At 40.9% G+C, this 27,929-nt stretch overlaps 2 protein-coding genes across 3 annotated transcripts; one reads left to right on the forward strand and one right to left on the reverse strand.

Moving 5' to 3' along the window:
• Nucleotides 1-317: 317 nt before the first annotated feature.
• On the forward strand, nucleotides 318-9,506 carry slc46a3 (solute carrier family 46 member 3). 2 transcript variants are annotated; one of them, XM_052116017.1, is made up of 6 exons: nucleotides 318-1,036; nucleotides 2,878-3,528; nucleotides 4,583-4,829; nucleotides 4,928-5,011; nucleotides 7,757-7,913; nucleotides 8,233-9,506. In XM_052116017.1, the coding sequence occupies exons 1-6, from the start codon at nucleotides 809-811 to the stop codon at nucleotides 8,330-8,332; spliced, it is 1,467 nt and encodes a 488-aa protein (XP_051971977.1). In that variant the 5' UTR covers nucleotides 318-808; the 3' UTR covers nucleotides 8,333-9,506. The 2 variants fall into 2 exon arrangements, with proteins under 2 accessions (XP_051971977.1, XP_051971978.1); XM_052116018.1 differs by having other exon boundaries at nucleotides 7,824-7,913.
• Nucleotides 9,507-9,696: 190 nt separating this feature from the next.
• LOC127635797 (stomatin-like) lies at nucleotides 9,697-27,426 on the reverse strand. The gene is made up of 7 exons (XM_052116021.1): nucleotides 27,308-27,426; nucleotides 23,756-23,859; nucleotides 23,399-23,471; nucleotides 22,994-23,076; nucleotides 12,919-13,122; nucleotides 12,298-12,432; nucleotides 9,697-11,241 (listed from the first exon to the last, which is right to left on the reverse strand). Exons 1-7 carry the CDS (start codon nucleotides 27,381-27,383, stop codon nucleotides 11,053-11,055), a joined length of 864 nt encoding a protein of 287 aa, XP_051971981.1. The 5' UTR covers nucleotides 27,384-27,426; the 3' UTR covers nucleotides 9,697-11,052.
• Nucleotides 27,427-27,929: the final 503 nt, after the last annotated feature.

The following is a 27,929-nucleotide window of genomic DNA, read 5'->3' on the forward strand; positions in this document are numbered from 1 at the left end:
GCTTGTGTCCAAATGCTTTTTAGAGTAACTGTGCTCATTCCAGCTCTCATCATTTCCTTCTCTCTGTCACATGTACATAAACCTGAGGGTGTGTATACCTTTGAGTATTTGCAGTCTTAACAAACAAAGGGTACATTTGAGTCATTAAAGCGGTAAGGAGTAGAAGACGCTGTCCTACAGGAACAAATGGCTTAAACAGATCGGGGCAAGTGTGGTTGAACACAACAAGTAATGTTGCTTACTCTTACTTTTTGGGTGGGTTTTAAGAAGGCAAAAGTAAACATGCTTTGAAGATGGAAAGATTTCTCCTATCATAACTCTCAGGTAAGAATCATTAAAGCTATTCAAAATTCAACATGTATCACATATTGTATGCCCATTAAACAACATACAGTAGTATGCAACTTTGATTCAAGAATAAAACTATTTTGAATTGTTGGGCTGAGGCAATGTTTGACTAATGTTTGACCCCCCTGGGTAAATCAAAAATAAATCTAAGATGTTAAACAGTAAATGGCAATCAGCCCATATACTGTATATACAGCACATTTCATGTTCTGTCTTCACTCATTTTTCATGGTCAGCTTGATTTCATTGCCTAAAGGAATAACTCATAAGAAAGACATACAGGTTTGGAAACACATCAGGGTAAGTACAGTAAATGATGACAGAATATTTATTTTTGAATAAACTATCCCTTTTATCCAGTATAACTGATTGAAATCATGTAGCTAATCTATTACCATCATTTCTGTCATTAGTTTAGTCACTGTTTGTTCCCACATTGTCATACCATGTCTTCTTAAACATGCTCCCCTCCTTGTGTTCCTTTTCCCACCTCAGAGCAGGAAGTGGGATGGGTTGTTTGTGCCTGATCGAGCCAGTGATTGGCATGTATGCATTTGCCATGTTTATGGTCTACCCACTGTTGCAGCAGTATGTGTACCGTAGACTGTGGTTTGAGCTGAGCGGCACGCCCTACCCTGCTGAGAGCCTGTCCCACTGCTCAAACAACACCAATGCCACCATACACCAGGTGAGACGTCATCTCTGAGTATACTAGCCTTAGTAAAACAGCTCAGAGAGAGCCTGATTAATAAATTAAAATAAAATTGCAAAAAGGTTTGTGTATTTTAGCACCTTTAGAGACAAGTGTGTATGCTTTGTGGTCACTGTAATGTTTACATTGATGATAATGGTACGTAGGAAAATGAGTTCTGTAGAACCAGTAATATCAGTTGATATGCTGAGATTGTGTTTGTTCACTTTTTCTGTTTGCATTCCTTGTTGCATTCATAAGTGCTTATTATGTGTGGAACATTGTGAGTAATTTGATCCATTATAATTAACTTTATCTTATTACACTCTTCCTATCGATATCTCTTTTAAATTTCAAAACATTTAAAGTAATGGTTTGACAGTACAGAATTTTAATAATGGTAAATGGTCTGCACTTATATAGCACTTATTTTTTAACCTTAGAGTTACCAAAGCACTTTACAATGTGTCCTATTCACCCATTCACACACACATTCACACTCACATTCATGGCTAGCTGCCATGCAAGGCACTAGCCTGCCATTGGGAGCAACTTGGGGTTCAGTGTCTTGCCCAAGGAACTGAACCGCCAACCCTGCGATTAGCAGCTGACCCGCTCTACCACCTGAGCCACAGCCGCCCCATCTAATACAAATATGTTGGTGTAAGTGATATGACACCAGTATTCTGGTGTCAGAATATTTGTTCTGGTTCTGGTTCTGGTTTTGTTTGTCATTTAAGGTTTTAGATGATTTTCAAAAAGCCTTGTCTCAATCATTGGTGAATAATTCAGCCCTAGATAATAATTTTAAAGTAGATTTTTACAGTTTCTGTTGCTAATGAAGCTAGGATGGTTTCTAGGGCATTGCCAGGTGATTGCTATGGTGTTCTGGTTGGGTGCTAGGATGTTGCTATTGTGTTTGTGGTTATTACTAGAGCATTGCCAGGTGGTTGCTATGGTGTTCTTGATTGTTGCTAAGACATTTTTAGGTGGTTTCTATGGTGTTTTGTGTAGTTTCAAGGGTGTTGCCAGGTGGGTTGGTTGCTATGGTGTTTTACTAGGGCATTGCTAGGTAATTGCTATGGTGTTCTGGATGGTTGCTAGGGCATTGCTATGGTATTAATGGTTGTCACTAGGGTGGATCTAGGTAGTTGTTATTATGTTCTGGGTGGTTGTTAACATGTACTGTAAATAGTTGGATGCCATGGTGCTCTAGGTGGTTGTAAGAATGTTGCTAGGTTGATTGCTATGATGTTTTGGGTGACTAATGGGGTATTGCTAGGTTATTGCTATGGTGGTCAGGGTGGTTGCTATGGAATTGCCAGTTGATTGCTATGGTGATCTGGGTGGTTGCTGGGCATTTCTAGGTGGTTGCTATGGTTTTCTAGAGGTTGCAAGGGTGTCGTTAGGTGGTTGCTATGGTGTTCAGTGTGGTTGCATGGGGATTGCTATGGTGGTTTTTATGGTCTTCTGTGTGGTTGTTAGGGCATTGCTAAGTGGTTGCTATGGTCTTCTGAGTGGGTGGGTGGTAGTAAGTGGTTCCTTACTTGCCCAATTCAAAAGACCCCACCACCAAGTTTCTATAATATTATCCCTAAATATGGCTCAGATCTCTCTTTGAATGTAAAGATTTGTTTTCAAGAAAAGTAAAACCTCACCTCTCTTCACAACCCACACAATAAGACTTTTCATTCATGTGACAGGTTCTTAGCATAACGGTGAAGGATGAGATAAGTTTAGCAATAGTATGGTGATAGCGATACTTGCGTTAGTAAGCACTACTAATAATTTGCATCATTCCGAAATCCTGTTTTTCTACCTTCTCTCCTCTCTCTCAGGCAGTACAAAAGGAGACATCTATATTCCTCCTTCAGAGTGAGCTGTGCTTCCTCATCCCCAGTCTCATATCCACTTTACTCCTGGTTTCGTACAGTGACCACTGTGGGCGTAAAGTTGCCATTGTTCCCCCTCTGGTGGGTGATGCTCTCTTCGCCCTGAGTTACGTCTTAGTCAGTAGATTCTCCTTCAGCCTCAATTATCTGCTAGCTGCCTCCTTCATAGCCGGCCTGATGGGAGGAGCCACCGCTCTGATCGGGGGATGTTTTGCCTATCTGGCTGACCTTTGCGGAGAGGGCCCAGAAGGGCAGAAGACTGTCCGAATGGCTCGTCTAGACATGATTCTTGGAGTGTTGTCTGGCTTAGCTTCTCTTTGTACTGGATTCTACATCAAAGCAGCTGGCTTCACCTGGCCTTTCCTTACTGCAGTCTTTCTGCATCTCCTGAATATCCTCTATGTGCTGGGGGTCTTGAAGGAGTCCCTTCCGAGTGTGTCCCTGTCAATCTCCAGCCCAGGCTCTGTAGTCCCTCACCTACGCCAGTCTGACACTCTGAATGCACATCTGCAAGGTGTTTACCTGCTATTTGCAGCCTCAACTCGGAGAAGGAACGTAGTGCTGTTGCTCATGTTGGCTGCCTTTGCTTTTTTCAAGGTGACCATGATAACTCCAGGGTGCGAATTACAAGGTTTGGGGTTGTGTCTTGATCCATCAAACGACAGGACAATGAACTTTATTTTTACAGCACTTATTAACTGTGGCAGAGCGGAGGGGGGGCCGGGTCGTGATTCTACACACCCAGTCCGTTATCGGGCTAATTATGCCTCCGAGAGGAATAAAGGCCAACTGCGGAGGATTGTGCGGGAGACTGCTTTTCCATTGACTGCTTTACACTGGTGCCGAAACCCGGGAAGGAGGAGGCGAGAACCGGCTTGACGATATAAATAATATTTTAATGAGAAACTTAAACCAAAAGACAAACACACACATGACGAACATGTCCGTAAACGAACTCTCTCTCCCGCACAATCCTCGGCAGTCTGCCTTTATCCCTCTCTGAGGCATAATTAGCCTGATAAGGGATCGGGTGTGTAGAATCACAACCCGGCCCCGCCCTCCGCCCTACCACATTAACCTTTGTTAATTGTATTTTCAACCTTTATTAAATAGGGATGTCGATTGAACACATTAATGTGGCGCAATTAACTATATAAAAAATAATGAGTTGACAAGACAAGATGCAAAACGCTCTAAAAGCGTCCATCTTAGGCATGTATACACTGATGCATCCTTTGAGAAGCCCTTATAATTAATATATATATGGAAGATTCTAATTAATTTGCGGGCTTTCTTAGCAATTATTAATATTTTCAATTAATTGAGATTAATTTGATTAATTGCCATATCATGTAATTAATTCAGTTAAACAATTTAATCGATTGTAAGCCCTTTTTTTACATTAAAAGTTAAAATAATGCATTGACATTAGCTAATGTATTATGCTAACATGAACAAACAATGGAACTTATACTGAAAAAAAAAAAGAACTCCCTGAAAGTCATAATTATTCGCACAACTCTGATTTTATTCACAAACTGTCCGTTCAAGGTACATCATAAGTTTTATTTTTAACTCAGACATGATGAATTATTCTCAGTTTAGACACTGAGATGATCAAAGCAACAGTGTATTTCTTTTTTTTCTGCAGCTGGCTATGCAGGGTGGTATGTCCATATTTATCTTGTATGAGTTGAACACTCCTCTATGCTGGAGTGAGTTGCTGGTGGGTTATGGCTCTACTCTCTCCACTGCCATCTACCTGGTCAGTTTTGCCGGTGTGACTCTGCTGTCCCGTTGTCTGCCTGACACACATATCATCCTAGTGGGTTTGATATCTGTGGCTGCTGGGCTCACCATGGCAGCGTTTGCAAAGTCAACCCTCCTTATGTTCCTGGGTAAGACTGAAATTACACATTCAGAGTTTCTAGAGAGATGGATGGATGGATGGATGGATTGTTTTCAGGTAATAGAATGTATGTTTTATTCATTGCAGTGCGACTGCCTTTGCTGCTGTCCATCATGCCAACTCCTGTGCTACGATCCATGATGTCAAAAATAGTGTCTGGATCTGAACAAGGTAAGAATCTCAGAATAGAATAGAATAGAATAGAATAGAATGCCAAAAATACTGTCTGGATCTGAACTTGGCAGTGTTGGGTAGTAGCTAACTATATGTAGCGACGCTACTAACTTAACAACATTTTTCAGTAGCTTGACAATAGCTCAAATGCTACATCATGTTGGTCAGATTATAACTAACAGCCTTCCTTATTGTGTAGAAGCCTAACGTTTACCGGCAAAACGTCCGATGATCTGGCAGCACATTTCTGTCTGCTGATCAGAATCAGGCAGCATCTTCTTCTTCTTTTGTAATGGTAGATCACAAAGGAAAATAGTGAATTACCATCATCTACTGAGAGCTTATTACAGCTCACTTGGATAAGAAGAGATTGTCTGATGGTTATGTAAATCGAGCAAACACAGTTTGTTTACCTTTACAAGACATACAGAGGCAGGTAAATCTGAAAATGATAAAAGAACACCATTTTATTCTTCTATGTAAAAAAAGGAATGTTTCAGACACTTTGTTCTTAGTAGATCACACAACAGCATATTTACCTTTACTATTTTAAATAAGATAATTCAAAAAGTTATTATTGTCTTTTGAGGGATTTTGTTTCTGTTCTAAATATGTTTATTTCGCTTCTCATCATCTGTGCATTATTGGGAGCAGTGAGTGAATAATTATTCTAATATTTATAAATATACAGTATATATTAATATAATAATTACTATCATGCAGAACTATTTAATTTGTCCATTTCTTAGCATTTAATTAACTATTATTTTCATGTAAAATAAATACAATTATTGATAAAATAAATTATTTATGGCACGTATTATTATGCATCAATTTTTCAACTTAATTTTTGGTTGGTGCATTTTTTTTTTTGAAAGAGCCACACCACAAACTAATAATTTACTGTAAAGCATTAAATGGAAAGGAGGAGGTGAGAACCGGCTTGACAATATAAATTATATTTTAATGGTAAACTTAAACAAAAAACACAAACACACACATGTGATTAGCCTGATAAGCAACCAGGTGTGTAGAATTAAACCCGGCCCCGTCCTCCGCCCTGTCACATTTACTATTTACAAAAACATGTTTTTCAATAAAATAAAATGTTTATATTGCCTATAGACAATAGCTAATAAGCAAGCAAATATGCAAAAAGTATTAGGTAACATGTTGCAATATGGAATTGAGTACACGTGTTTGTGTGGGTCTCCATAAAATTGCTTCATTTAACAATTGTTCTGGTAGTTGCAGGTAGATGAGCAAAATTATTTGTGTATTAAATACATTTGGACGAGGAGCTCACAAACTAGATTGAGACGCGTCACATGTGCTATATCACACCCTTGGAGCACATAAAATCTCTCGTAGAAAATGGTCTTAAGAGCTAAGATCAATAGTTATTGGGAAACAAGGCCCAGAACTCTATGCATGTGCATGGAGAAGCGCTTTCATTGCACTCGTGTATAGCAGAGCTCATTGCGCACGCATATCAAATCAGACGCGCATTGGCGGCTTTAATTTCGTCTGTTCTTCAAAATATAATCACGTTTCATCAAACACACATCTTTGTGTCTAATTTCTTGTAATATATCATTCCGGGAAGTCTTACAGGTCGCCTTCCACAGTAATTGGTACATCAGCAAAATACTCAGCATGAAAAATCTGCCTTTGGCGGGTGTTTATTTCAAACCTTGTTCACCAGGTGTAGGCTGTATGACAAATTACAGAGAAAGAAAATCAAAACAGCATTCAAGCTTTGCAATTGCACCCACACTTTCTGCTGGAAAATTATCTCTAGAAATGTTTAAACGATCATGTGAATGGTGAGACACCTGGCAAACCACTTGATTTTTAACAAAGAGCCACTTGTGGCTCACGACCCATAGGTTCCCGACCCCTAATCTAGGATGACCATCCATCCACTTTTTTCGGACCTGAACAAAGCGGACAAATATTTATAGAGCAACCTCTGTATGTGACCTGTAAAGCTGGCACTTGCATGTCAATGGCAAAAAAGTCAGAAAATACAATGAGCATGAACCAATGGTGAGGGGAGAAACAAGCCCTGAGTCTTAATTCACATATTATCCACACTAAATAATATGTGACAAGAACAACAAATGCCACCCCAAGGAGAGTTATAAAAATGTGATCTTTAGGGAAGTAGGCTACACCTGACCACAGCAGGACTGAAAAGTGTGAAGTATAGTATAAAAAAGATTTTTTAATGTCATCTGATCTTTTTTTGTTTTTATTTTATACTGTTGTATTCAATTTTATGGCCATTATTAACTGTATTAATGTTATTATTCATTAAATGGATTAAATAAATTTAATATATTTAAACACATTAAATGTATTTAATTAATACATTAATTAATAAACGTCATTAGTGTAAATGTTGTTATTAATATTATTGGTTTAATAGTAACATTAAAAAAATATGTTGCCTCATTAAGTATCTTCAATGTAGCTAGCTACTTTTTCAAAAGAATAAGCTTGACTGTAGCTTAACTACTGTACTTAAAATTACGAGTAGCTTGTAGCTTGACAAACTACAGTTTCAAAGGAGCTTCCCCAACACTGGAACTTGGTAAGAATCTCATAATAGAATAGAATAGAATAGAATAGAATAGAATAGAATAGAATGTCAAAATAGTGGCTGCATCTGGACAAGGCTTGAATCTCAGAATAGATGTCTGTGTAAGGCTTCCTTTTGGCTTATGTGTTTGTGTACAGGTGCCATATTTGCATGTGTAGCCTTCGTGGAGATCTTGAGTGTCGGTGTTTCATTTTCAATGTTTAGCAGCATCTACGCAGCTACACTGTCCTGGTTCTCTGGGTTTAGTTTCTTGCTGGCTGCAGGACTCACTCTTATACCAGCTGCCCTGATCTGGTGAGTATCCCACATATATCCTTCTAAAACTGTGTTTCTGTGACTGACAATCACACATTTTGTATTATTATTATTATTTGTGTGTGTGTGTGTGTGTGTGTGTGTGTGTGTGTGTGTGTGTGTGTGTGTGTGTGTGTGTGTGTGTGTGTGTGTGTGTGTGTTTTTCATCTGTTTGAAAATCACCTGTGTTTAAAGTGCACATTGCTGTTTCCCATCAGCTTATATCAGTTTAATCATAGGTTGTAAATATAGTTAGTATCTTGTATGACATTTTCACTTATTAAAATGAAAACATAACAGACTGTAAACCTTTCCCCAGTGTTATTCTATGTATGCGTCTGGATGTATATGAGGAGTCCAGCATACTAACTGAGGAGAATGCAGAAAACCAAGCAGAAATCTTTGAGATACCAGAGTGAAATGGAAGTTGGCAGACTATTTCCTCTAAATGCCATCCTGTTCCAAATGCCGCCCTCAGACCTTGTAGTCCATGTCGCAGTCTACACTTAATGTGATGTAATGCTGCATATAAACTGTTAAGTAGTATTCCACTTTGAAGTCTGCACCACTATGGGATTTGGAAAAAGACATATCAGGGTGTATCATGGCTACAAAATGGTTGCATATGAGCACCCTTCTGAATCCTAAAATGACAAATAGTCACCCTAAGGCCTACGGTCTTGTGGATCCCACGGACATGCACAAGCAGAAGCAGCAAGATCACAATCCACATCAAATGCTTCATTTGGGAGACAGCCATATTGTGCTAACTGACTGGCACTACATTGTTGCCCTCTGGTGGAATGTTTCAAACCAACTCTCTGAATAAAGTGGTAACTTACAATTCCCATGAAACCATAAAGATCTGGCCCTCTTGCTTTCTTAATGAATGATTTTACTGAAAACTTTCTCAACTTACATATCAGTCTGATTTAAGACAGTCATGTCATTCTCACAGGTGAAAATGACTATGAACACGTTTAAAAAGTAACATTTTTGAATTCATGTTTTATTCATGTTGATTGTATCACAGTTTATGCACACAGGATATTTACAGGTAGGGGTGTAAAGTAATTGAGTAAAAATACTTAAGTATTATACATAAGTATTATTTTGTGGGATTTGTACTTTACTCGAGTGAAATTTAAACTAAATACTTGTACTTTTACTTAATTAGATTTTCCAAAAAATAGTACTTTTACTCCTTACAATTTTATTTCAACTTGAAAAGTACTCATTACATTTTTACTTGCATTTACTTACAGTCTTACTGGACTGCTGCCGCTTTTTCAATGCATCTGACAAACGACAGATTGGGAAATGTCAGAGTGTCACATGGCAGCTGTGCATTGAACTATTTGTGCGACTAGAGCACGCATTGAGAAACGCTGATGGTTTTTGTACTAAACATTCTAAACACCTGCTACTTTTACAGATTGGACAGTTTTGAAGTCAAAAAGGATCATTCACATTACAAATATATATATATATATTGTGTTTATATATAAACAAAAGGCTTTTGTAATTAAATGTGTACATGCCATTTATTTCTACACTTGCCGTCATATTTAAATCATATCTTAGAATTTCTACTCCCTATTTGCTGAACTGTTGTTGTTTTTAGGTAATTATAATAATATCTATAAAACCAGCAATGATGATGATGATAATGATAATAAAAATAATGGAATCTGAATAAATATGAATTATAAATTTTAATGAATTTATCCATCTGCTCAACTGCAAGGTTTGGCAGCAAACCTCAGAAAACAATTTACAAAACAAACATTACTAACTTTCTGGATCTTTCTTTATGTCTCAAGTCTGACATCACAATTGTGAGTGCCTTCTCCCATGCAACGAACATTGCCTGAATGTGGCAATGTTTTTGAAAAATGTAATTATGTGGCTCATCTAAGGGCAGTTCCAAAGTGAAATGTCTGCAGTGTGCTGCTAAAAGTGAGTGAAATGTTCTCCTAAACAGATGAGGTTTTTAAGGTTAATGTTATCGAGATTAAAATCAACAAAACCAACCTCCCTACCCTAAACCTAACTGCTAGGGTCAGAAAAAGCAAATGTGACATGAAAAACACAATTTCTGAAGCAACCATGTAATTTTTTGGTGCTTCTATGACACTTTCAGCTCACGTGTCGACTTGTGTGCTCTTGAGGACTCATACCTTGTTGTACTGCATATGCAACACTCTATCAGTTGAGCTACCATGCAATTTGATCACTCTCGAACAAGCTTGTAATTGTAGTTGGCTATGTAATGCAAATTAGTCATGCGCTATACTAAAAGGGTTTATATGTCATAAGATAGCTTTATGAAAGGAACAGACCAAAAATTAAGTGTTTATTAACTGATAATCTGCCATTTAACTCATGATGTGAGTGCACGGGGATAAAAGTCATCGTTGTTTTAGCGCCTCTAGTGTTCACTCCACCAAGAAATTGCCATGTTATGTACAACACGCCACATAAAAATCATTTAGCAAAAATGTAGTTATTCTAACATGATTCTATGACCAGGTTTCGAATGCCACTGCTGGAGAAATATGACAGTTGTCAGAGACAGTAAAAAGGCAACTTAACAAACCAATTGAATTTAACAACATCCTCTCTTACACAATCTCCTCTGTTGATTTCATTCTTGCCAGGAAAAAAAGTTACTCAGTAGGATAAAATTTGCTAGGATCAAAGTTACTTAAGTACAAATGTATGTGTATACGTCTTTAACTCAATTTTGTTTTTGGCTAGATAATTTTTACTCAGTTTCCATACTTTCACTTAAGTATAATTTGTGAGTACCTTTTACACCCCTGTTTACAGGAATATAAATGAGCATTTAGGCATTGACTTAAAGTGGGGTCCAAAAGAAAGAAATACTAAACATGAAAAAAATCCTTTTCACTCAAATTGTTATGCTGATTTGCTGATAATATCATTTGTAATACTTTTTTTAAAATTAGAAAAATGCAAATTTTCAGTAGGGATTTTGAACCCTGGTGTTTGTTCTGAAATACATGACATTCATGACACATAAGAAAATCTTTTACAATTTCAGAAATTATGTTAAATTGCTCTTCAATGTTTACGTCTGTACACATTTTTTGAATACACAAAAATGTTTCTGCAATCATTTTTTTATGAATTGGCTCATCATGTCCATGGGCAGAGGGAAGATAATGGTGGAGTTCTTCTCAGCTGCGATGGAGTTGAGGGTTTGGAGGTATCTAAGCTGAAGAGCGGAAGGAGACTCTGCGATCACCAGAGACGCCTCCTTCAGAGCCCTGGATGCATTCATCTCTCCCTCTGCTGCAATGACCTGCATTATCACAAACCAGAATCTATCAGTGTATGGCATTACATATAGAGCCAGTGCACACTAGTTCATATTCCAATCTACAGTAGAGTCTATATCTGTGATTTCTTTCATTCAAACCTGGAAATAAAAAGAAATAGTTTTTTTTGGGTCACTTAATAAATGTTAGCAAATTTTCGGCATTGGCTATGTAACCTCCTTTATAACAAATTTTAAAATAACAAAAAAAAGTTTTCATTGTTTCCTTTGAAGCACACAAGATGCTCTTTGGAACATTCTCAAATCATTGTGGAATAACATGGATCATCAGGTTTTATACAAATATGTCAAATCCATGCTAGTTCGACTGCATGCTGTTATTAAAGCAAGAAGGGAGTACTATACTACAAATACTAAGAAATTGTGGATTGACAGATCTGTCTGTCTGTCTGTCTATCTATCTGATAGTTTATTTTTGTGACAGTCTATCTATCTATCTGTCTTTCGGACGATCGGTCTGTCTGTCTTTTGGTCGATCTGTCTGTCTGTCTTTCGGTCGATCGGTCGATCAGTCAGTCTGTCTGTCTGTCTGTCTGTCTGTCTGTCTGTCTGTCTGTCTGTCTGTCTGTCTGTCTATCTATCTATCTATCTATCTATCTATCCATCCATCCATCCATCCATCCATCCATCCATCCATCCATCCATCCATCTATCTATCAGTCTGTCTGTCTGTCTAGATAGCTGGGTGTTTGTCTGACTGTAATAACTGGATATCCATAGTTTGTCTTGAAAAACTACTAAACCAAGTTATCTTTTCTTTTTTACTCAGATTGTTATTCTTTGATCATTTAATCTGTAATAAAAAATGGGATAATCAATCACAAAAAAAAAAAGAAAGGAAAATGGAATCATTTTAATTTGTGACCTGTTCTCTGACTTTGGATGCCATTGTACATGTGAAAATTAAACATTTAATGTAGTCAGGCTGTTTTTCCTTGCTACAGGCATGCTACTATATCATATTAAGTATACACAAGTGTATTAGGAAATTGGGCACATGTATGTGGCTGTGATGTCCACCTTTGCTCTGGCCTCCCGCGTTGCCTCGGCCTCAGCTGCCATTGCTCTCTGCAACTGCAGGGGTAGTTTAACATCTTTAATCTCCACCCGCTCCACCTTAATACCCCACGAGTCTGTGGCTTCATCCAGAGTCATCTGCAACAGGGAGAGGGAAACCGAGGCATTATGGGACAAACCAGAGGGTCAATGTTTGTAGAATGGTTCCATTAGCCCCTGATGGTAAAAACACCGTTCTGTGGGCAAAATGCACACTTTTCTATTGACAGCTTTCATAATAGCATCAGTGGAAAAAGAATAAAGTGAATACCGTGTATTTTAATTAAATATTTTTTAATTCACAGCAACATATACAAAGTAAGTACAGTATTTGATTATATTATAGTAGAGGTTTAACCAGTACCCAATTTGTTTTGGAGGGGCTGTTAAAAGCGTGCAATGCCTTTGACATCACATCTCAAGACAGACACTGATGTAGGACTTGGGACATGTGTTATTGTGGTGCCATCAGCTTTGGTGTGTATTTCAACATGTATTAATGCAGACATGCAGAACCGGTCATATGCAAATATTGGTATTATAGATTATAAAGCATTTAAGATATCCTCTCATCTTTGCACTCACCTGCATGCTGTGAGAGATGCCCTCCCGGTCAGACAGGACCTCAGACAGGTTCTTAGTGCCCAGTACGTTCCTCAGGGTGGTCTGGGCCAGTAGACGGGTGGAATAATCAGCATTGGTCACATTTGCCACAGAGGCAATGGGATCATTAACACGGAAGTACACCACACCATCCACAGAAACAGTCACTGAGTCTTTGGTCAGGATCTAAAAACAGACAAAAGAAAATGAGGCATCTAAATAAATATACTGTAGTTTAATGTTAGGATTTTCACACTTTAATTTGTTAACCCAGGGTTTAGAATGTAATCCTGGATTACCTTGTTTAATGTTTCACAACGTTCATATTTTACCATGGGTTAGTGAAACACTGTACACCCAATGTAGACCCTGTGTTGAAGCTCTTGTTTAAATATACAATAGCTGTATAGTTTCTGATTTGCTGCATTCTAACACTGCACTGTTTGGCACTGTATACATTTGGCAGAGGCTCACAAATCAGGTTTAAAAGCAGCATTAATCCTCTTTTAGCAATATAAGTTAAGCTCAATCGACAGCATTTTTGCCATAATGTTGATTACCACAAATATTTATTTTGATTTGTCCCTTCTTTTCTTTTTAAAAAGCAAAAATTACAGTGAGGCACTGACAATTAAAGTAAATGGTGCCAATCCTTAAATGTTAAAATAGTGTGTTTCATACGTAGGCCTATAGCCACAAGATGTATTATTTGTGTTATCATGATTTTAGTATGGAAGCTCAAACAGGCCTTGTGTTATTATTATTTTTCTGTCTCGTTTTCTCGTGACCTCGACATAACTAAGGTTGTTTTCTTGTTATCGTGACTTAATTAAAAACGAAAAGTTGTTTTTGCCTTTAATTTTCTCAAAAACTATACAGTTTTAATTGACCTACATGATTTACAATTCAAAGTTTATTACAAGCTATGAAGGACAATGAGAGATCCTTGGCAGAAAAGTAAAATGTATTATATGTAATATGTAAATGTAAAGTTATGTTAATTCATTACACTTTGGTTATAAAATATTCACCTGCCCTATCCAAGAGTCTTCTAAACCAGTCACCTTTCACATAGGCTAAATCAAACATATTAATAAACACCAGGCAGCACATCACAAACACTTAATAAATGCTTTTTCATCAATATAGTAAGACTCGCTTTCTTCTGCACTCAACAGGGGTGAAGACATAGATATTATATAGAGACTAGATGCCCTATATTATATATATATACTAGATGCACTGAGAAATACGACCGCCATCTTAAACCGGTCGTACTCCTAGTTTAGTTGCGCGGCAGCAGTTAAGATGCCAGAGCACTATGGAGCATTTTCCTGTTCTAATCAGCGGACCATCGCAAATAGGGCCCGGGGGATTACTTTTCACAAGTAAGTTTTAACATTACCGTACTATTGGTTGTATTTTGTGAATAGAATATTACCAGATAATTGAGAAGGAGCAAGGATCTTTGATATTACTGTACTGAAATCGTAGCCAGCTAACGTTAGCTAGGTGTGTGTGTGTGTGTGTGTGTGAGAGAGAGTGAGAGTGTGTCACAAATCATTATAAATAGTTTCTTCAACTTATTAAAATATCTTACTGTACTGCAACTATCTGTTTCTGATTCTTTATCATATTTATAGTGTGTGATTTATAAAATACCTTATATCCGACATCACATATTTTGATTTTGTACGTCTGGTCACATATCTTCAGAATATTATATTACCGTTTAGCCTACTATATTAAAATACGCCGAACCATGTGTCCTGTATCATAGCTACATGAATGATCTTTGCAGCAAAAAAACTCCGCGTGAAAATCAGTTCGGTATTCAGTGAGGTATGATTAATTAAATACGCTGACAGTTCATTGCACCTGCCATACAGATTACACTGAGTGGAGCGGGTGACCGGTCTAAGATGGCGGCGCCGCGTCTCGTCCGCGCCAGTATGCAGAAGCGGTCGATAAGATAGACGCCTCTTTTTATTTTTTTTATTTTTGGGCGTCTAAAAAACATATATGATGTCTATGGGTGAAGAAGCACGTCTTTCTGTGCTTTCCGCAAAATACCGTTATTACTGTAATATGCGTGCACTCGGATATAAATCGAGGCTGGCTTGACCGCAGTCATGGAGACGTCCCGGTCCCTCAAATTGGCTGGCAAATGAAATTGACCAAACGTTCAGGGTCACTATATTGTCTACGACAAAGTTGTAGACGTGATAGTCTTCTTCTAAGGTGTCTGACACTAATCTGGAAGTTGTCACTGACTGAGAGACATACAGCTATTTCAGCTTGAGTGAGTCCTTGATCAAAGTAATGACGTATTCGGTCATCCGTTATATGCAACAGTGCGTTTAGCTGTTAGCCTTATTGAAAACAACTTTTTGTTATGTCGAGGTCACGAAAAAAATGTAGTCATGATCACGACGAGAAACAACTTTTTGTTATGCCGAGTTAACGAGAAAATTAAGTCATGATCACGAGAAAACGTATCGGTTACCTAACGTAACCTCGGTTCTCTCTAGATGAGGGAACGAGTATTGCGTAAGCTAGCTTACGCTACGGGAAAGATTCATCTTTTCTGAGATATTGAAGCCAAAAAATTATCCTTAATTTTTGTATCCATTGTCAACGCAGTGCGGCAGCTGCAGACCTTGAGCGGGCTAGCTAGCGAGCTCATAGGTTGCTCTGCGGCAACTGCTGCAGCCTATAGACGCAGCTTGGGCTTAACTCAAGCATCCAATGAGAGGCGCCCGCGCCACTGCATCAAAGCCCGCCAAAATGGGCATGACTAGAGTGCATATAAGCGTAGTTCGTGAGGCTGGAACCCTGGTTTTCATTGACTGAAGCGAAAAGTCGCCGTGGCGCGAAAGCACGGCCGGCTACACAATACTCGCTCCTCATCTAGAGAGAACCGAGGTTACGCTACGCTAGGTAACCGATACGTTCTCTTACGAGAGGTTCTCTCAGATATGCGTAAGCTAGCTTACGCTTACGGAACCCATTGTCAACGCCGCGCGCCAAGCATCCACTGTATGAGCCCCAGGGAATTAAGGGGGACCCGGGAGCCCTTATGAGTGGGGAAATAATATTTGGCCGGCAAGAATGCGGGTCATTGATTGTGTAATACATAAGCACATAGTAGGACGGAATCGACAGAGCGGCGGTGCCGGTCTGTGTGGAATGTGTCCCATCAGTGCAGCTCACCAGGGGAGCTGTAGCGTATTAAACCGCTAGTAGTTTTGCCTGCAGAGCGGGCACTTCCATACTGTAAAATCTGACAAAGGTGGAGGGGAAGTCCATCCCGCTGCCACACATATGTCGTGGAATGGAAATTCCGCTGGACCATGCCCACGAGGATGCCATGCCTCTAGTGGAGTGAGCCCTAATGCCCAACGGGCATGGCAGGTCTTTTGACGCCGTATGCAGCAGCAATAGCGCCCACTATCCATCTAGATAGTGTCTGTTTCGAGGCGGCGAGACCTTTGGTGCGCCTCCGAACGAAACGAAAAGCTGCTCGGAGCATCTGAAAGCAGCGGAGCGCGCAGTATACAATCTCAGTGCTCTGACCAGGCAAAGGAGATTGGCGCCGCGTCAGCTATCCGGTGCTGGCAGCCCGATAGGGAAATGACCTGTGCTCTGAAAGGAGTACCGATCACCTTGGGAACATAGCCGTGTCTAGGCTTTAAAATGACCTTGGAGTCACTTGGTCCAAACTCAAGACACGCAGCTGACAGACAGCTGCGGAAGGTCTCCCACACGCTTGACTGATGACAGGGCAGTCAGAAAAACGGTTTTGAGTGAAAGGTATTTCAAATCCACGGATTGAAGTGGTTCGAAAGGGGGCTTTCATAGTTTCGAGAACTATAGAAAGATCCCAGATAGGAACCGATGGGGGCGCTGGGGTTCATCCTTCTAGCTCCCTGAGGAAGCGGATGACCAGCTCATTTTTACCCCATGACTGGCCGTGCAGGGGTTCAGCAAACGCCGCAACGGCCGCCACATACACTTTGAGCGTGGATGGGGATCTGCCCTTATCCAGCAGCTCTTGTAGAAATACGAGCAGCGACTGACACCCCACATGTCCGCGGGTCCAGGTCTCTGTCGGTGCACCATTTTGAGAACACAGACCATTTTGACGCATAGAGTCTTCTTGTGGAAGGGGCTCTAGCGTGTATGATGGTGTTTATTACTCCTTCTGGCAGAGCGACGGGTAGTCGCTGATCACCCACGCATGCAGCTCCAGCTCTGGGTGGGGATGCCAGATTGTGCCGCGAGCTTGAGAGAGGAGATCTGCTCTCACTGGGATGGGCCACGGCGCTGTCAGTGACAGCTGCGTAAGCTCCGGGAACCATGTCTGATTCTCCCAACGCGGGCTATGAGGAGCACCGAATGACGCTGCTTCCTGATCCTCTGCATTACCTGTGGCAATAGCGAGACGGAGGGAAGGCGTAAAGCGGGCGCCTGGGCCAGTCCTGGGCCAGCGGCCCTCGCTCGAGAAAAATATTGGGCAGTGAGAGTTCTCTTTGGACGCAAAGAGGTCTATCTCTGCTCTGCCGAATAGGTGCCATAACGCCTGGACTGTTTGAGCGTGCAGGACCATTCCCCTGGGGAATATTGTCTCTGGACAGTCTGTCCGGGCCGCCGCTCAGGTGGCCTGGCACGTGCGCCGCCCTCAGCGAGCGCAGGTGGCACTGGGACCAACTCAGTATGCGTTTTGTCAGATGGAAGAGGTTCCTGGATCTGACACCGCCCTGACGGTTTAGGTAGGATACCACAGATCTGTTGTCCGAACGGACCAGGACGTGGTGACCCTGAATGACCGGGAGAAAGCGCACGAGCCGCACTCGACCGCTATCATTTCCAGACAATTTATGTGAAGGAGCTTTTCCTGAACTGACCATAGGCCGAAAATCGGAGAGCCCTCGCGAGACCGCGTCCCAACCCGTGTTGGACGCTGCCTGTCGAGATGACTTTTGGCGAGATACAGCTCCCATTGTCACTCCCCGCTGATACCATTCGGCCACTGTCCAGGGCTGCAGAGCTGATATGCAGGTCTGAGTCACCTTGATGGGCTGGCGGCCTGTGGCCCAAGCCCGGCGAGACGCCGGGTGTTTAGCCAATGCTGAAGCGGGCGCATGTGCAGTAAACCCAGCTGAAGTACTGCTGCGGCTGAGGCCATGTAACCTAGCACTCTCTGGAATTTCTTCAGAGGCGTGAGGCTGTTCATCTGAAAAGATGCGGCTAGTCGCTGAACACGGCGCGCGCGCTGTGTAGATAAGCGAGCCGTCATTGCCACGGAGTCTAGTTCTATTCCCAGGAAGGAAATGGTCTGACTGGGCTGTAGTGAGCTCTTGGTCCAATTGACTGCAAGACCCAAACTGTTCAGATGGCTGAGGAGAACTGCTCTGTGAGACAGAAGCTCCATATGTGACTGAGCCATAATCAGCCAGTCGTCCAAATAGTTCAGAATTCGCAAACCCTGACTCCGCAGGGGTGCGAGCGCCGCATCCATGCACTTCGTGAAAGTACGGGGTGCTAAGGACAGGCCGAACGGAAGGACGGTGTATTGATAAACCTGGCCGTCGAGGCGAATCTCAAGAATGGCCTGTGACGGGATTTATCTGAATCTGAAAGTATGCATCTTTCAGATCGAGAGAAATAAACCAGTCCCCTGGCGCACATGCACGAGGAGTTTCCTGATTGTAAGCATTTTGAACGGTCTTTTGCAAGCACCTTGTTCAAAACCCTGAGATCTAATATGGGTCTGAGGCCGCCGTCTTTCTTGGGAACAAGAAAATAACGGCTGTAAAGCCCCGACTCGCTCAGAGAGGGTGGCACTTTTCTATGGCCCTTTTGCACAGAAGGCTTGCTATTTCTGAACGAAGCAAGCAAAACTGCTTCCGTGTTCACAGTGGTTTCGAGCCAGCTCTGAAGCGAGGGGGCGGCGATCGAACTGTAGCAAATAGCCCTGTTGTATTGTGCTTAACACCCACTTGGATATCCCTGGAATAGCTTCCCACGCTTTGAAGCTGTAACGCTAGAGGGTGAATGGCCAATTCGCTCTGATTGTCGCACACAGAGCTGAACAAAATGTGTGAGCGCGTTTAGTGTGTTCATGCATGATTGCTCGCAGACAGCATGAACAGGCTGTTTTATGAGTGACTTCCGATTGGAATGAATGGGGAAAGAGTCACATCTGTTACGTGATGCGCAAGCACGGGACTTACACACAGAGGAATGGTTGCTGGCCGTGTAACAGAGCGGGCAGAGAATGGGCGCACGCACGCATTTGTGGGCGCATTTATTGACTCTAGCGCTCGAGCGGTTCAGTAATCGCTTTATGTGAGCGTGCTCTGGTGGGGACACGAGACATGCAGTGCTTGTGTGCAGAAGTGAACACTGGATTGTGGGCACATTTTCTACACATAGGGCTGGTCGTGTGACAGAGCGGGCAGAGAATGGGCGCCGCAGACGCATTTGTGGGCGCTTTCATTGACTCTGACGCCGAGCGGTTCGTGAATCGCTTTATGAGAGCGTGCTCTGATAGGGGCACGGGATGTGTTATGCTTGTGTGTAGGGGCTAACACTGGGTTGTGGGCACTTTTTCTACACATAAGACATGTTTGCTCTTTACAAGATTTATTTGGGTCGCCGTGAAAACGGCTTTTGAGTGCAGGCAAGCGGGCAGTGTCACCGGCTTGTTGGCTGCTAAATTCACCACTGTAGTAGCCTGAGAGAAGGGGACTGACAGGGGCAAATCTTTGACGGTGGTCCGCCGCGGCGGGACTGAGCCGCCGCTTGTTCAACACAGTTAGGAAGACTTCGGCTGCTCGGGTTTCAGCGCTACCTTAGATCGAGGCCCGCTGGGGCGGCGGTCTGCGGCGGCTGTCTGAGCGCTGATCGAGGGCGGCCGCCCTGTCGACGCTGAGAAGTCTGAGATTGTTGAACTGGGCGCTGTGAAGAGGCTCGTGCAGGAGGCTGATCATGTGAGCGGCCTGCAGAGGAGCTTAGCGCGACGCCGCAGGAAGAGGTTCATGGCTTGGGTGGCTTTCTGGACTTCTGAGAAGCGGTCAACAATGCCACTCACCGCGGAGCCGAAGAGACCGGTTGGAGAGAGCGGTGCGTTGAGGAACGTGGAGCGCTCTGCTTCTCCCATGTCGGCTAGTGTTAGCCATAAGTGTCTCTCGGTCACAGTCAGCGAGGCCATGCACTTCCCTAGAGCTTGGGCTGCAGCTTTGGTAGCCGAAGGGCGAGGTCTGTCGCGCCGTAGATCAGTAACAGCCTCTGGGTGCCTGCCTTTCTCATCCCACTCGAAGAAGGTCTGCTTGTAGGATCTGTAAAATGGCCATTGAGTGCAGAGCAGATGCGCTTGGCCGGGCGGCGGAATAGGCGCGCCAATATAGGCGGAAGTCGCTCTGCAGGCCTTAGACGGGAGCACAGGCTTGGAACGCCATCTCGCGGAGGGCGGACAAAGGTGTGCTGCTACCGAAGTCCTCGACCGGGGATGGAGGAGTAGCCTCTCTCAGTGGCGCCGCCCACCGACGCGAGAGAGGTGGAGACGTGTGAACGGGTCCTGGCTGAAAAAGGAGCGCTCCACGACTTTGCAAGCTCCGTATGTAATTCCGGCAGGAAGGGAGCGGCCCGGGCCGCGGGTGTAGAGCGGCGATGGCTTTGAAGAAAGCAGCCGCCGAGTCTGTTGGGTGCCTGCTCAGGGGCGGTGACCACTCGAGCCCGAGGCGGTCGACGGCCTGTGTGAGGAGGCGTGTTAACTCCCTTCGACTCTGGCGCTGGTCCTGCTGGATTCCTGGGCCGAGGAGGAGGCTTGGGAGCCTGTCCACTCCTCGCTGTCCGAAGCCATGATGGAACAGCGGCCCTTATCCTCCGCTTCATCATCCGAGATGGCAGCAGTGCGGCCGCCGGCGGCAACTGCGCGGCCCCGGGGCGGGAGGGTGAAAGCGATGCTCGAGGGAGAGGCTCCGGCGAGGCAATCGCTTCAACCACAGTTTCCGGCAGCCTTTGTGAGCGGGCGCTCTTCCTGCGCTGGCTGAGGGTAAGACGGCGCGGCGGTTTCTGCTTTGATCGCTTCGAGTCGAGCCCGCAGGGTCGACATCGGTAGCTCCTCGCAGAAATCGCATCCGCCCTCAGTGAGGGCGAGCTCTGCGTGCCCCAGTCCCAGGCAGAGAGCGCAGATGATGTGGCGGTCTCCTGTGCTGAGAAGGGCGTGACATGAGGCGCAAGTGGAGCGAGGCATCTTGAAAAAGACGCTCGTACTCTTTTGTGAATAGTTCGTGAGAACTAGCTTGCTGAATAAAAGGATACGTCGTCGGATGGCGTAGCTCGCAGGATGGCTGAAGGTGGCTGAGACGGCCGGCTTCTTCTAGCGCTGTCCACGCTTGCTAGATGCCCCTCAAACGGCGACGCTGCTTCCAGGTCAGCGATGCGGAGAGCTTCGCTGAAGAGATGAAAATCAGGGTTCCAGCCTACGAACTCACGCTTATATGCACTCTAGTCACGCCCATTTTGGCGGGCTTTGATGCAGTGAGCCGCGGACGCCTCTCATTGGATGCGAGTTCGCCCAAGCTCGTCTATAGGCTGCAGCAGTTGCCGCAGAGCAACCTATGAGCTCGCTAGCTAGCCCGCTCAAGTTCTGCAGCTGCCGCACTGCGTTGACAATGGATACAAAAATTAAGGATAATTTTTTGGCTTCAATATCTCAGAAAAGATGAATCTTTCCCGTAGCGTAAGCTAGCTTACGCAATACGAGAGAACCTCTCGTAAGAGAACAACCTTTGTTATGTCGAGATCACGAGAACACTAGACAGAAAAATAATAATAAAGCAAGGCCTCTTTGAGCTTCCGTATTTTAGTGTGATAAAATCGCTTACTAACCTTTTCTGTGTGAAGTTATATCTTATTATACAACTTTGTTGCTTTGATGAGGTAACACCATAAACCCAAAAACGTCTGTAAAAATGAAGATTTAACAACTTTATAACTCAAATAATACACAAGTTTTAGCAGAAAAATTAATGTAAGTGCTTTTATAAAATATTAAGCTTCACATTTTGACCTTTAAACCCTACGGAAATTGGACCCAGGCAGGGCCGTTTCTGAGCATATGGGGGCCCTAAGCAAAATCCTACTTGGAGGCCACCCAACCCCAGACCTACCCCCTATATATTAATATATATATATATATTAACTACACAAAACGCTACAAATTTACAATAAATTCACAAAACTGTAACAACAAAAAACTATACAAATGAACACTAAATTACTATAAATAACTATATACAATGGGATACAACTGCAAACGTTAGCTAACAAATTGTTGCAATCTAATGCACGACATCAAACAAACACCATCTACCTAGGTAGCTGGCTTACATTCATTTCTTAACAGTGGACTGGCTGCATTCCCCCATTTTTTTTTTTTTTTTTAACTCTCCTGTCTTTTATGTGCATGTGCCTGTCACATAGTTACAAATCTCTCCTTGCAGTAACATTCTCCCTTCCCTGTCGGGCCTCAAGGGGGCCCTCTATAACTGTCTAATTAAGTCATAACAGTATTAATAGTACATAACTGAGTATTACTAGCTGCTTTTAGGATAAAAAAAACACCTTGCTTTGCAGGGCCCCCTGGTGGCTCAGGGGCCCTAAGCAGCTGTTAATACCACTTAAAGCTAGAAATGGACCAGATTGTAGGTACCTCACTTAAACCTTTATCGATTTTTGCTTTTTTAAAGAAAAGGAACGTTGAGTCTAAATTACTTTTGTGGTAATCACACTCTGCCACAACTGCTGTCGATTGAGAAATGTTGTAAACTTGTATTGAATCCGGAACATTCCGGATTCAATAAAATTTTTTAAATGTTTTTAAAAATGTATACAAATGCTACAAATTATGTTAATGCAGGTTTTAGAGCAGTGTTATCTGTGAGTCTGTAAGTTCATTAACAAAATTTCTACATATACAGTACACCTTATATTAAACAGCATATCATAACGTACACTACAATAGGTGAGGACAGTATCATTTCTCTACCTCTTGAGGAGGGATGTCAAATGAAACAGTTCTCAGGTCCACCTTGATGAAGGAGTCCGTGCAAGGGATGATGAAGAAGATTCCTAAACACAGGTAACATTTTGGAGTTATCTTAGAAAGTTAATTATCTGATTCAATCATAGACAAAACTGAATCATTTTATAGAAGAGTGAGTTAGAGCCTCTATGTGATTTAACATGATTCATCATCTACTAATGCTTTAACAACATGTGCTGCTAACGTCCACATGTGGACTACACAGTTGGTACATATGAGCAGATTGCCCAAGAAAAATATTGATTTTAGGACTAAAGATGAGGTTTCACCAGTGTTAGATTCTTTCTGGCCTATCTAAGACTTTAAAAAAGACTGACAGCTGGATATTAAATGTTTTATTCTGCATACCTGGTCCTTTGGGTTTTCGGGCTGTTATCCGTCCCAATCTAAATATAACTGCACGTTCATATTCTTTCACAATCTATTACATAGCAAAAAAGCAATTAAGGTTGGTTTCAACACATTTCAACAACAAACATTCAAAAACATTCAGGTATTGGAAGTAACTTCCAGGTAAAGCCCAAGAAAAGTATTTCATTATTATAATTTTGAATACGGGTGTCATATTACAACAACAGGACAAAAAAAAAAAGGACATTTGGATGATAATAATAAAAAAACATCACCCAGACTACAGATTTGTTTTTTAGTTGATATGTGCCATATGAGCTTACACAGTGTTTCAGGTTCTATTATGCTTCATACCTTGATGCATATGAAAATGCTGATTGGAAAGATTAATATACAGAAAAATGCTGAGATGATCACAAGAAACCATCCACAGCAGCCCAGACCTCGCTTATTGTCACCTAGAAGAACAAGAAAATATGTAATCTCACAAAAAGCTATTGATAGCATGTGGTTTGAAAATTTGAATAGAGATGTCAAGATATGTTTCCATGTTTTTACATTGTGAAGTGATATGTATGTAATGCATACAGTATGTGTTGAAGTTGACCATTAAACTTTAAAGTAATACATTATATAGATGGTTTTGCTATTTAATTTTCCTAACCATCAGCTTAAAAAACTGTTCTGGTGCTCAGTGCTCTGTAGCGTCGGCCAGAAGGCAACAGTTCAAAAAGGTAGTGGGCTGGGTGAGCTTTCACCCATAACTCAGTATTTGCTAAGAAATTGGGTGTCAGAGAGTTAACAATGAAAGTTGTGGTGATCACAAATGTACTATGATCACAAATGTACTATGATGCTATTAAAACACTTTTAATCCTAAAGAAATTGGCATCATTTAAAAAAATGTGTACAGTAATTGTCTCACTCGTTGTAATTTATGTTGCAGAAGACCTCTATACAATGAAATTGGCTACTGAGCCATTCTGCCTAACATCTCGTTAAGCAAGTCATATGGGTTTTTAAAAATGAGAGGGTGAATAAATAATTACAGAATTTCCAGTTTTGTGTGAACAATTCCTTTTAGCATATGATGTTAACAGTGTTTTCACCCTTTCTCCATCCAAGCCCTTCGCTGTACCTCCAGTGGCTCATACAAACACTTCAGCTCTAATGTTGGCCCATTCTGTGCAGGTGGAGGTTTGTATATGAACACTGGCCAACAAACCCTTAATGTTTGCTCTACATCAGTACAATAGGCAGTAATTTGTTCATGTTCTTTACACACCCGAATGTTTGAGACCAAGGGTGTATTTTATGCTTGTTTAGGACCTGTCTATTGTATTATTTGAGCACTTGAGGGATTAACCCATCATATGTTTACATTTTCTACAATTTCACTCATAATCACATTCACGTGTAGTGATGAACAAAAAGGTTAATTGTAATGACAGTACTTGTATTTTACAATACACTCAGTACAATATTTTTCTAGTCAAATCATCCTTTTTGCAATCTACAGTTGTATATAGCTGAGTAAGGAAATCATTAAACAATAATAATAATTTTGATAATACAATATGTGCATGTAGTACTGCATTGTACTGCATGTAAGACGGTATTTTAAATTTTAAGTTAGTGCTCTGTACATAAACATTAAAGTAGTGTTCATTGTTAGTTCAAGTTAACTAATGTTGTTAACTACATGGAGAAAATAGCTTACAAATGGAAACTTATTGAACTGTTACACCTATATATTTATCAATAAAATATTGCATAGTTTATTCATTGTTCAAAATGCATTACCTAAAAATACAACTTACAAACATACTGTAATTAGACTTGCATATAAAACTTATAATGCTAAACATATATTGAAATAAAAAATAAACAAGATTGATAAACGCAGTAACACTTTACAATAAGGTTGTATATGTTAACATTAGTGAACTAGTAGTTAACATGAACTAACAATTAACACATTTTTGGCATTTAAAGCATTTATTCATCTTTGTTAATGTTGTTTTATAAGTATACTACTGAATAGTTCATTCATTGTTAGTTCCTAATCCATTAACCAAGGGCGTAGGTTTGGTTTGAGGGTTGGTTGGGACATATTGCAAGGAGGACATTATTCAAAATGTTGATATTAAGACTGGGAGAATTATAGTGTCTTTGGGCAAAATATTTCCTCACATAGCAAGTCTCATTTTCTGTTCTTCTGCCCCACCAAATTAAATATTATATGTTTTTTACTAGAACTATTTTAATCACAAAGGTCTCATTTTATTTCCTGTATTATATCAACAAAACATGCTTTTCCTATTTACCCCAATGTTTTTCTCCAAAGAGCAAAATAATACATGTATTGGCTAAACCTATGCAATACATTGTGTGCAAAGAAAATATGAAATATTAATGAAAAATTCAATATGCAAACATCCTTGCGCTGTCATAGACCAACTCATTTTGATGAGCTGCTTGCTTGACTCTCTCACACATGCCTATGTCATCATAGAAATACACACTTACCAGACCTTTGCCAAATAATTTCTGCTCCACATATCTTTATACACTTAATGGATGAATGCATTAAAATCATACTGCAAGTTAATTTATACACCGTGAAAATTCTATGTCTCATGCAACTCCATTGGCAACCATTAAATTCTTCATAGGGGAAGGCAATCTGTTGTCTCTGCAGTTATACTATCATCCTAAAATATTGCACATTTAATCCACCCCTTACTTGGCACAGTAGCTCAAATTCAAAGTAATAAATTAAAGAATTTTCTAACTTGTAAAATTGCCCAAATGTATGTCGGGACATTTTCGACTTTATGAAAGTTGGTAGGGACAAGTCCCAACCATCGCTACCTAAATCTACGCTTTCCCCATTATCCAATATTTAGGCACACAACATACATACAACGTAATTAATAATGTACAGTAAAAAACATGTTATGTTAAATATACTGTACATTTTCATCATTAGCATTGAATTGAATATGATTAATAAATGTAGATACACTTAACAATAAGGTTGTATCCTTTAACATTAGTTAACTACAGTAGGCCTACATTAAAATAATAACACTTTTTCATAGTGGTTAATGTTAATTATCTGTTATAAATGAACAATAACCAAGATAAATAACTGCTGTAAAAAAAATGTATTGCTCTTTGTTAGTTCATGATACCTAATGCATTAACTAATGTGAACAAATACAACCTTATTGTAATGTGTTACCATAAATGCTGTAAATATTTTGCTAATTGTTATGTTAAATATTGCATTGACTATGTTAATGTACAATCTTATTTTAAAGGGTTCCCATAATACCTTATTGGTGTACATCGTCAGATATAATTGCTCAAATTAAGATAACAGACTGCTCTCAATCCACAAAACATTGAACTGCAAGTTACTGACATATTGTTATCCACTTCCTTTTATTTCAACAGACTGCATTTACCACTGAACACTTTAGAGTGCTTTTTCCAAGAGCTCCATTAACTTCTCCAATCTGTTGTGTTGACATTATCTACTTGCTCGTGATTCTGTCTAAACAAGATCTGCTGATACTGAGAATAACAACCATGTTACTTGATATGTATCTCTCATTCTCTCTCTCCTCTCACAAGTACAGTGATTAACAGGAGTGGAGGATTGACTGCTTTGCAAACCAAAGAAAAATGCAAAGTATGTAACATATGAACTGATGATGACTAAACAATACAGTCACCATTGCCAGCAACTCAATATATATTTAAGTCCTGTAGTAGTTTCAGTAATTTACTCACTTTCAAATGAAAGTTCACAATTTAGAAAGGTGTTACTGTAAAAAAAAGAGCCGAGAGGGGGACAGAAAGAGAAAGAAATCAAGAACAATAGCCAGATCATCTTACTGATTAGGTCTTGCTTGCTCTGGGCACCTCGCTCCATGTCAGCTTCCGTTTCAATGTGGTGTGGCACACGGGACATGCAGAACAGTACTTGCTTTGTGAGTCCCTGTAAGGGAAAGATCTGTTTGTACTTATAAAGCACTTCCTCTGATGGGTGTGGTGTTATCTACAAATGGGTTTGATGATCATTAACAGGCACTAATGTCTTGTGACTCCATCCACTGAGAAATATCAAGCTGTACAAGATGGTTGATTATGAAACAGTTAGTATTGTTTTCATTCTTTAAAAGAATAACTCTGTGTTTGAGGTTCATTTTTGTCCAGCTGCTTCTTTTACTGTTATCAAGCCATTCTGTAAGCATTTGACTGTGGTTTCCAGCCAATTTTCACTTCACTTGTGAAACCAATAAACCAGCAAACTTGTGATGCTGCCAGGTATTTTACTGCAAGTCTTTCAACCTTCCATACTGGTGTAGTATGAGTAACAAAATAGTGTAAATCACTATATTTCTGTTATGGGGTTTACATGGGGCCATTATCATTTATAACACATACAGTATAGGCTATACTGGATGGATGGATGGATAGATAGATATACTTACCGGCCACTTTATTAGGTGTGCGA

This window comes from Xyrauchen texanus, chromosome 43 (genome assembly GCF_025860055.1).
Source record: "Xyrauchen texanus isolate HMW12.3.18 chromosome 43, RBS_HiC_50CHRs, whole genome shotgun sequence".
NCBI lineage: Eukaryota > Metazoa > Chordata > Actinopteri > Cypriniformes > Catostomidae > Xyrauchen > Xyrauchen texanus.

What these genes read in the sequence shown, in the direction of transcription:
- slc46a3 (XM_052116017.1), top strand. Translation starts at nt 809, where the DNA reads ATGCTCCCCTCCTTGTGTTCCTTTTCCCACCTCAGAGCAGGAAGTGGG. An exon ending in AACCCTCCTTATGTTCCTGG is followed by an intron (nt 4,830 to 4,927) that starts GTAAGACTGAAA and finishes TATTCATTGCAG; the next exon opens with TGCGACTGCCTTTGCTGCTG. An exon ending in ATACCAGCTGCCCTGATCTG is followed by an intron (nt 7,914 to 8,232) that starts GTGAGTATCCCA and finishes ACCTTTCCCCAG; the next exon opens with TGTTATTCTATGTATGCGTC.
- LOC127635797 (XM_052116021.1), bottom strand. Translation starts at nt 27,383, where the DNA reads ATGTCCCGTGTGCCACACCACATTGAAACGGAAGCTGACATGGAGCGA. An exon ending in TTGACATCCCTCCTCAAGAG is followed by an intron (nt 13,123 to 22,993) that starts GTAGAGAAATGA and finishes GTCTGTTTTTAG; the next exon opens with ATCCTGACCAAAGACTCAGT. An exon ending in CGCGGGAGGCCAGAGCAAAG is followed by an intron (nt 11,242 to 12,297) that starts GTGGACATCACA and finishes GTGATAATGCAG; the next exon opens with GTCATTGCAGCAGAGGGAGA.